Source organism: Myotis nattereri (genome assembly GCF_964212035.1).
Source record: "Myotis nattereri genome assembly, chromosome: 10".
In the NCBI taxonomy this organism is placed as follows: Eukaryota; Metazoa; Chordata; class Mammalia; order Chiroptera; family Vespertilionidae; genus Myotis; species Myotis nattereri.
This window is the reverse complement of record NC_138085.1, coordinates 43,897,617-43,907,368: the sequence shown is the minus strand read 5'-3', so window position 1 is coordinate 43,907,368 and position 9,752 is coordinate 43,897,617. Positions and strand designations below refer to the sequence as shown.

General features: G+C 41.2%; 1 protein-coding gene across 1 annotated transcript; it reads left to right on the top strand.

Moving 5' to 3' along the window:
• Positions 1-222: 222 nt before the first annotated feature.
• Positions 223-9,289, top strand: PNO1 (partner of NOB1 homolog). The gene is made up of 7 exons (XM_081100729.1): positions 223-482; positions 702-851; positions 3,337-3,420; positions 3,600-3,660; positions 3,887-4,004; positions 7,707-7,777; positions 8,437-9,289. Exons 1-7 carry the CDS (start codon positions 276-278, stop codon positions 8,502-8,504), a joined length of 759 nt encoding a protein of 252 aa, XP_080956855.1. The 5' UTR covers positions 223-275; the 3' UTR covers positions 8,505-9,289.
• The last annotated feature ends 463 nt before the right edge of the window (positions 9,290-9,752 follow it).

Sequence of the window (9,752 nt, the reverse complement as noted above, 5' to 3'; positions counted from 1 at the left end):
CCTTTAGCACATACACAGATCCCAGGCCACAAGATGCTTTGGCGTTGAGTGGCGGGGCCAGAGGCGACCGTATGAATACGGCATATTTTAGGACAGCCCTCTTCCCTCCCCAGCAAACTCACACAAAAATCCTGCTTCAGGTCCCCGGCGTGGGGACCTCTTAGGAAAGGGGGCGGAGCCCTGCGGCTGGTTGGCGAGCACGTGGTGCGCCTGCGCAGTGCAGCAGCGCACGTGTTCCACCCGGAAGCGCCTGCGGAGGCTGGAGATTCCTGAGGATGGCCGCCGCAATGGAGGCACAGAGCGCTGTGGCCGAGGACGGTTTCACCCAGGTCACCCGCAAGGGTGGCCGGAGGGCGAAGAAAAGGCAGGCGGAGGAGCTGTCCGCGGCGGGGGAGGGCGGGGACGCGAGCCGCATGGACACCGAGGAGGCCCGGCCGGCGAAGAGGCCCGTGTTCCCGCCCCTCTCCGGGGACGGGTTCCTGGTACTGGCGGGACCCGGGACGGGAGTGGGGTAGGGACCTGGGGGAGGCCAAGTCGGTGGTGATGGTGAGGCTGCGTGGGCTCTTCGGAAGCTCCAGACGTGACTCCGCTGACGTTTAATTCGTTCAGAGAAAGGGAGCTTTTTTGTGCGGATCAGTTGTCAAGTTACAGCTCCACCCCCCTTCCTTCAGGCATCTCAGTTGTGCGTTCTTTCCTTGCAGGATGGGAAAGAAGAAACAAGGAGAATTCCAGTCCCAGCTAACAGATACACACCATTGAAAGAGAACTGGATGAAGATATTTACTCCTATCGTAGAACATTTGGGACTTCAGATTCGCTTTAACTTGAAATCGAGGAATGTAGAAATCAGGGTATGGAGAATGCCAACCATTTCCAAATACGGTTTACAGGGATGAACATGCAGGAATAGACTTTCCTCCGTGGGACTTGTTTTGTTAAATGACTTTCTCCCAGTTTTCTAACTTAGTGAGTTTGCATTTAACACGCATATTAGTTGAGTTCATAAGTTGAGCCTGAGATCATACCAAAATAGTGGTTATGTTATGCTCTGCATATTTTTGTTATAATGTTCTGTGTTGAACTGAGAAAAGGCCAGCTAAAGAGAGGTCGTCATAAACAGAAGTTTGTAAATAATGAGCTGAAGTACTTGCTGCACTATCTATTTTATTGGTATTTGGGGGAAAATGTATCTTAGAAATAAGTACAAATTACATATGTACACATATATGTTGTATACACATATAGACAGTACTACACACATGTATATATTTTTTCCCATGGTGTCAGCCCAGTGGTTCGACAATCAAAATTAATTGACTTAGAGCTTCTTTTTCTGAGTGCCAACTTTGTATCAGAATCAAAGACCAAAATCAATTATAGTCTGTCTTTTTGAGGATTGTTGTGCTGCCTGTCATCAGGACTGCTATAGACTCATCTCCACTGAGAGACTAACAGGGGTGGGCAAACTCTTTGACTCGAGGGCCACAATGGGTTCTTAAACTGGACCGGAGGGCCGGAACAAAAGCACAGATGGAGTGTTTGTGTGAACTAATATAAATTCAAAGTAAACATCATTACATAAAAGGGTACAGTCTTTTTTTTTTTTTTTTTTTTAGTTTTATTCATTTCAAACGGGCCAGATCCGGCCCGCAGGCCGAAGTTTGCCTACGGCTGGGCTAGAACAATGGAATAAAGCCGAGAGGCACTCTAAGTCGTTGGTAACGCTTAAAAGAGAGAACTTGACAGTAGACTTCCTTACCACTTTCATTCAGGTTTTCATGGCGTCATGCCCAAACTTCCTGTTTCCTTATAGGTTTCCCTTGCTTCGTTGCTTTCCATCGTCTTTCACCACTCCGTCCTCTGTGCCGAGCCAGATTAATTTTCCAGACAACACTGCTTTTGTTTTGATGACCTGGCATCGTCAGTGTCTCTGAAACACAAGAGTTAAGTTTCGGACTGAACTTGCCTTTCAAGTAGGAGTCCCAGTCCCAAGTCTGTCCCACCATCTCTCTGAATTTTTATATCCATACGTCCGGGTGGCTTTCCTCTGTGACGAAGACCCTCTCCTCCCTCCCCCCTTTGTCGTCCTGTCTCAGTCCCCTTCATCTTTTAGGGTCTAGCTCACGTCCTTTCTCCTTTATGATCAGTCCATTTTTCAGTCATGCCTTCAGTGCCAAAACTGTGTTGTGTTTCGCTGTCATATGGATTGCAGTACCCTCAGTTTGGGTCCCACTAACAGTTGTGATGCTGCTATACGCCAGGCACAAGGGGTGCTTTAGCACATGCTACACATTTTGGCCTTTAGGACAGCCCTGTTAGGGAGAGGACATATCCCCATCTTATAGATGTGGGGACACTGAGGGTCCAAGGAGTGTCTTGGCCAAAGTCATCCAGCTGATAAGTGAATTTTGATACTAGTAGGGACCTCTTGGGATCTCCTACCCTGGCGCCCTTATTTTACGATGAGAAAACTTAAGACCTAGAATATTTATGGGACTTGTTCAAGGTCATGTAGAGGATTGGGATAGGATCCAGTTTTAAAACCAGACTCAGACAGGGTCTAGTTTTATACAACCCTGTATGGTTTCAAATTTGTCAAGGATGTGGTCTCCTCAATTAGATGGTGAGCCTATGTGGGAGAGTGGAAATAACAGTTTTGGAATCAGACCTATGTTCAAATCTTACCTTTTTCACCTTTTAGTACTTCAGTTGCCTCGAACATCGGTCTTTATATCACTTAATATTTAGGGTTGTCATGAAGCTTAGCGCTGTAGTACGGAAAGCACCTTTATAATGCATGTCATTTACCGTGGTAGGCATGTTAGGAATAGCTGTTCCTGTGATTATCCAGTGAACTCTTTGAGGGCAGGATCCCTGCTTAAACCACTCTCAGTAGTTAGTACTGGGGTTGTTGCTGTGGGAAACATCAGTACACACATGATTGAAGTTGGGAGATTAGATCACAGCTTGCAGGGAAGACTGTATTGAAAGATAAGACAACTGGCTTCGGCCTTGGCGCATTGAGGGGCTGGTCTGAGGACGTTCTTCAGCATTCCGGCTGTGCCACAGGGATCTTGCTGTTAAGCCCAAGTCAGATCTGGATGGAGTACAGTCATTTGACAGCATTCTGGTGGGACTGTCTACCTCTGGAGTTGGGAAAGTTTTATTTTGCAAGTTAAACAGTACTTACCTCAGCAAAAACTGGGTCACGGAGAATACACTGGGGAAAGGGTGGTGGTGAAGGAAATTACAATAAAGGGAAAGGTCATTCCTAGTATTCTGTTAGAATATTATCTTTTTCATCACCACCTATAATGTGTGCCTCTTTTAAAACAGACTTGTAAAGAAACCAAGGATGTTAGCGCCCTGACAAAAGCCGCCGATTTTGTGAAAGCCTTTATTCTCGGGTTTCAGGTAGAGGTGAGTGATTTCACGACATCTGAAATAGGGGCTTGAAAAATACTCAAAATGAATGTTTCAATGAATTGGGACTTTTTTAAATACGAATTTTTAATTCCATAATTTGTGTATTTTAGCTTAATACTCATTCTCAGGGATTTAAATGGAAGGGCTTCACCGTATTTGTTTTTATATTGTAGGATGCACTTGCTCTCATTAGGTTGGATGACCTCTTCTTAGAGTCCTTTGAAATTACAGATGGTGAGTGTATGGCAGTCTTTTGTAATGAAATACTGTCCTTTTGTATTGTGTGTTTCTCAGCTTTCCTAAAGCTTTGGTTGAGCTGGATTATTAGCAGCTTTTTTAAAAAAAAAAAGCATATTTCATGTCTGTTAGGAGGGAAATTGCGTTAAAGATTACACTGTATGTGGAAGTGGGTGGAGTACTGGAATGGCTCGCCTCCTGAGGTCTTGCTTTTCTCATTTAGTGAAGCCTCTAAAGGGAGACCACCTGTCAAGGGCAATAGGGAGAATCGCTGGCAAAGGAGGAAAAACCAAATTCACCATAGAGAACGTGACACGGACGCGGATAGTTCTAGCTGATGTGTAAGTATGTGATCTGAGGAAAATTATTGTTGTCATTTACATTTGATCTTTTGCTTGGTCATAAAGATAAAATGGCCTTTCAGAAGGTCATAAAAGTTGTATTTTATGCATAGGGTTGCCACTAAATCTTTGTCAGCATATGGTTCTGGATGAATAGTTACTTACTGTGAAAGCAGATTAAGTTGGGAAAACCTTAGAAATTTTTTCCTCAGTTAGCATGAAGGGAATGTTTGGAACCAGTATTAAAAGGAATTATAGGACAGGTGAAAATGTAAATAGTTTCTCAGGGGAATCTATTAAGTCAGTAGGGGAGAGCAAATGCTGTTGTGAGAGTTCCTTTTAAAATATGTATTTAAAGGCCCTTCCTAAAAGGAAGGTGAGTAGTCACATTGGGCAGAAACTAGAGAACATATGGGGACATAAATAAGATGAGACAGGCTTAATGTAAGGGTGCAGGAAGTCTAATTACCCGTCCGTGAGGTTGAAGCTGCTCTGTTGCCAGGTTGGGATAACTAGCAGATGGCTCAGAGATTATATAATGCACAAAGTTGGGAGACGAAGCCGTTGCCTGCTACCGAATCCAAAAATAATTTTATTTGAAATTGTCTCATCTTTGCTCTAAACTGAGAGGTTCAACTATTTCTGTACTTAAAGAATAACTATATTGCCAAAACCGGTTTGGCTCAGTGGATAGAGCGTCGGCCTGCGGACTGAAGGGTCCCAGGTTCGATTCCGGTCAAGGGCATGTGCCTGGGTTGCAGGCACGTCCCCAGTGGGGGATGTGCAGGAGGCGGCTGATCGATGTTTCTCTCTCATCGATGTTTCTGACTCTGTATCTCTCTCCTTTCCTCTCTGTAAAAAATCAATAAAATATATTTTAGAAAAAAAAAGAATAACTATAGTACTACTTTGGCGGACCTCTGTACCTGAGGACAGGTGTATTATAATTTTGATCTTTTATGAATTGAGTCTAGAGTTGGGAGTAGGGAGCCAGGGGAAAAGTTTTTTTGAACTAGAAACTTAAGAAATTGTGAAATGTATACCACATATTAAAATACTAGAGGCCTGGTACATGAAATTCGTGCACAGGTAGGGTCTCTAGGCCTGGCCTATGATCAGGGCCAATCAGGGCCTTCCTTTGTTCCACGCTGCTCCCTGGTGGTCAGCGCACATCATAGCGAGCAGTTGAACTCCTGAGGAGACAATTTGCATATTAGCCTCTTCTTTTTTTGTGTGTGTTTTTTTTTAATATATTTTATTGGTTTTTCTACAGAGAGGAAGGGAGAGGGATAGAGAGTCAGAAACATCGATGAGAGAGAAACATCGATCAGCTGCCTCCTGCACACTCCCTACTGGGTATGTGCCTGCAACCAAGATACATGCCCTTGACTGGAATCGAACCTGGGACCCTTGAGTCCACAGGCCGATGCTCTATCCACTGAGCCAAACTGGTTAGGGCACATATTAGCCTTTTATTATATAGGATAGCCCTAAAAACTTGTTAATTTAGAAATCTAAAAATGAACTGGTTTGTTAATCATATTATGGGTAGTACATCTTAAACTTATAAGTATTTATAAGCATTACCTTAAAAAATGTACTCATTGAAATAAATTAACAGCTTTATTGTGGAATGATTTACATACAATAACATTCACCTGTTCTAAGTACTCAGTTCAGTGAGTTTGGGCAGAGGTACCAGTCCTGTAATCCCACTTCACTCACACAGTTCCTTCACCCCAAAAGTTCCTCGTGTACCTTTGCAGCACCCAAACCCAGGCACTTATTGATCTACTTTGTGTCACTGTGGTTTTGCCTTTCCTAGAAGTCACAGTCTGTATTCTTTGGGATATGGCTTCATTTAGTTGTTTTGACTCTCCATTTTGTTGGATGTATTAGTAATCCCTTTTTATTGCCAAGTACCAGTCCAATGTATGGATATATTGCATTTTGTTTATCCACCCACAGATGATGGACACTGGGATATTCAATTTGATGCTATTATGAATAATGTTGCTATTGAATTGCTTCTTAGATCTTTTGTGTGTATTTTTGTAAATTGAATTACTCAAAATTAAAGAAATGTACCATCTGGTGGTCTTTGCTACAAATAGGCTAATTGGAAATTCACAAGTTGAACAATTTAATTATGATCTAGCCATAAAGTGGACTGTTGTACACCTCTCAATGTTATTTTGGATGAGTTGCTAATCTGGTAAAATACAATATAATGTGAGCAAGATATAAAACTAAAAACTACTTGCTCCATATATATGCAGATAAATCGGAGAGGAAGTCATGTTGCTTGTATGTCCCGAGACCTCCATGCCATTCCAACTACTGCCCCATTACTTTGTTTTAGTAGGAAAACTACTGACGCTTTATATATTCTTGCTGTGTTCTCATCTTTCATGCTTTAAAGAATTCTATTTTTGTTAGACATACACATATTTTAAAAAGCCAAAAATTTCTATTGCCTACCTCCCTTTCCTCCTCTTTAGAGGAGTCAATTTCAACTCAGCGAATTTTTAAAAATTATTTATCTCCATATTTCCAAATATCTTATAGGCCAGCTTCTTAATTTTTTCCGATTCATTGTTGACTACTATAAATGATAAGGATTTAGCTTTCTTTCCCCCCTCCCCTCCCCTCCCCTCCACACACTCAGCCTTTCTCACGATCCAGTTTATTCCTCTTCCGAACCATCCTGTCCGTACATTGTGGGTTTTGTTAGACCAGTGTTCAGTATTACCTGCTGCCAGGCTTTGGAGCCCAGTTATGGAAGACAGTGTGCAAATGTTTGCTTGACATTGCCCGTTTATAACATGATTCTTCTTCAGCTGAGTCTGGTACCCATGTTTTTTACCTTCTCCAACAAACTCCCCTCTCCCCCCAATAATTTCGTCAGAGTTACAGAGGGGTGGTTGCCTGTTTGCTCAGAATGGGGAAGAAAACCTGGGGATCATCTGAATAGACTTTAACTGATTTTCTTGTTAGTAGCTTCACTCTTACCCCAATTTCAGAAATACCTGAGCCTATGTGAGGCGGGGGGAGCGGGGAGAGGGTTCTGCTTGATGTTCCCAATGCCGATTTCGGGTGGTTTACTGAAATTTTGGAAGATGAGTTGAAAAGGCAAAATGCTCTCTTTAGATCTTTAAGTCATTCAGCAAGGGAACTCCCATTAAAATGGTCTGGGTGTGAGTACTGAAGAGATTTAGATAATCTTAGAAAGCTATATAGTAGAAATCCAAAGATGTTTTAATCAAGTACAGTATTTCTTGCATTTCTGGGTAATCAATAATCCCAGGTCTGCCAGTGTATAATCTTGAACAGGTTTCTTGTAAACATTTTCATCATCTGTAAAACAGTAAATAGCATCTACCTAATGATTCTCCTGTGAGGATTAAAGGAGAACAAGTGTATGAAGCCCTAACACATTATTTTGGTCATTATTTATCCAAAATCTAATGTCTTAGTTTTGTTTTTATGTTTGTATTTTCTAATATTTTTTATATTGGGACATAATTCACATGCCATAAAATTCCCCCTTTCAAAGTGGGTTCTTAGCATATTTGCAGAGTTTGCAGCCATCATCACAGCCTTTACTTAGAAGTCTGTATTTATGATTTTTCAGTTTCTGGATTACAAGACTTAGTAAAGGAAATGTATTTTGTTGCTAACTTGTCTCACTTTTTCTTGCAGGAAAGTTCATATCCTTGGCTCTTTCCAAAACATCAAGATGGCAAGAACTGCCATTTGCAACCTCATCCTGGGTAATAATTTCTTTGTATTTTCTCTACAACGAATAGAGGATCTAGAGTAAACCAGATTTGCAAGTCAGTTTAGAGAAATGTTAAAGATAGCAAATAGAGACTCCTGGGGGCTGGCAAATGAGACCCTGAGAGAAGTAGGAATCTTTTTGCTTGGATTCCATGTCTGCTAAAGCGAAAGGATTTACTGGCTTATATTGTTTAAATCTTCACTGCCTTTCCCTGATGAGTGACGTGCACAGAAAAGCCATCCCAGAGCATCAGGCAATGACACCGTATTTTAGGTTCAACGAAAAGGGAGCTGCTGATCAGCACCCGTCAGCTTAATCCACTTGGTCCCATTTCCCACGGCATCAGCGTCAGTAACTCGGTCAGGAGTTACAGGGAGCGTAGCAATGTACTCAGAAAACACTGGAGATTCTCCCTTGGTGCCCAGGTCTGACTAGCTTCCTTCCTAAATATGTTGGCTCTTATGATTTAAAATGGGTTTTTTTGGAGAATATTTGGATATGGTTTCCTTTTTAGGCCTTTTGTTGATTAAAGATAGATCCAATGGAAAATGTTCCTGTTCTTTTAGAGTTTTGTAGACCATTTTCCATGTAGTTTCTATATATGTGAGTATATTTCTACAGCTAAAGAAGCTTGTTTTGTTTCCTCTACAGGAAATCCTCCATCAAAGGTTTATGGCAATATTCGAGCTGTGGCTAGCAGAGCAGCAGATCGATTCTGATTTCAAATCAGAAACTTTTTCTTGTCTTTGGACTGTAGAGAAAAAGAGCTTACAAATGGTCCCAAGAAACCATGTGAAGAATTTTCGGTCACTTTAAACCTCAGTCTCTGTTTGTCAGTTCTTAGCCAGAAGCATAAACCCGAAAGGAAAAATTTGATAGTATTCATTCAACAGCTTTGAGGATAATTTAAGTATCAAAATTTCATACCATTATTATACTTAAACATTAATTACAATTTCTCTTATTTTAAGTTACATGCATAATTTCTAGTTCTCTTATTTGGAGGAAATATTTTTCTATTTGAATTTGTTTTTAAATTATAGATTTATAAACATTTCTTCCCTATGTTGTAATTAAAGAACTATTCCCAGAAAACCTCTCTGAATCATGTCCCTCAGTACTGGTGATGTGACTATTTTAGAATCAGGTTATAAGCAGCAGTTTGGCTACAATGTGTGAACCAAAAGGCTAATCTACCTGTTTTGCCACTTGTAAAATTAAACATTTTTATCACAATACAAGGTTGACATGTTATTTTCCACATAAGTATCTAAGTTGGGTTTATTTTTTCTACGTAGTAAAGTGATGTTTTTACTCCTAAGAAAATATGTTCTACAAGTGTAATAGTTGTTTTAACTAGTGTCTGCCTAAATAACTAAAGTTCATGTAAGAAAATGTATTCAACTCCTGTTTCATTTATATCAGTTACACGTGCCACTGTTACAGTCTAGACCAGCCGTGGGCAAACTACGGCCCGCGGGCCGGATTCGGCCCGTTTGAAATGAATAAAACTAAAAAAAAAAAAAGACCGTACCCTTTTATGTAATGATGTTTACTTTGAATTTATATTAGTTCACACAAACACTCCATCCATGCTTTTGTTCCGGCCCTCCGGTCCAGTTTAAGAACCCATTGTGGCCCTCGAGTCAAAAAGTTTGCCCACCCCTGCTCTAGTCTGTACATTGTATGGGATTGGATATACTTACATATTTTAGTAGGAATCCATTGAGGAATTGCTGGAAGAATTTCCCACCCCAAATAATATTTTATCCTTTGCCAACGCAGCAGCATGAAGAGTATGTAAGATGGTAGCAAATCTCTTTATATTCATAAACTTGGGACACAACTTTGATTTAGCACCTTGGGTTCTGGGTACCTCCCTAGGGGAGCAGTAGTACTTGGGGTTTGAAAGGGAGACAAAATGTTAGAGGAAACTCAATTCTTGTAATGGGAATAACGAAGAAGGA

What these genes read in the sequence shown, in the direction of transcription:
- PNO1 (XM_081100729.1), top strand. Translation starts at nt 276, where the DNA reads ATGGCCGCCGCAATGGAGGCACAGAGCGCTGTGGCCGAGGACGGTTTC. An exon ending in TCTCCGGGGACGGGTTCCTG is followed by an intron (nt 483 to 701) that starts GTACTGGCGGGA and finishes CTTTCCTTGCAG; the next exon opens with GATGGGAAAGAAGAAACAAG. An exon ending in TTCTCGGGTTTCAGGTAGAG is followed by an intron (nt 3,421 to 3,599) that starts GTGAGTGATTTC and finishes TTTATATTGTAG; the next exon opens with GATGCACTTGCTCTCATTAG.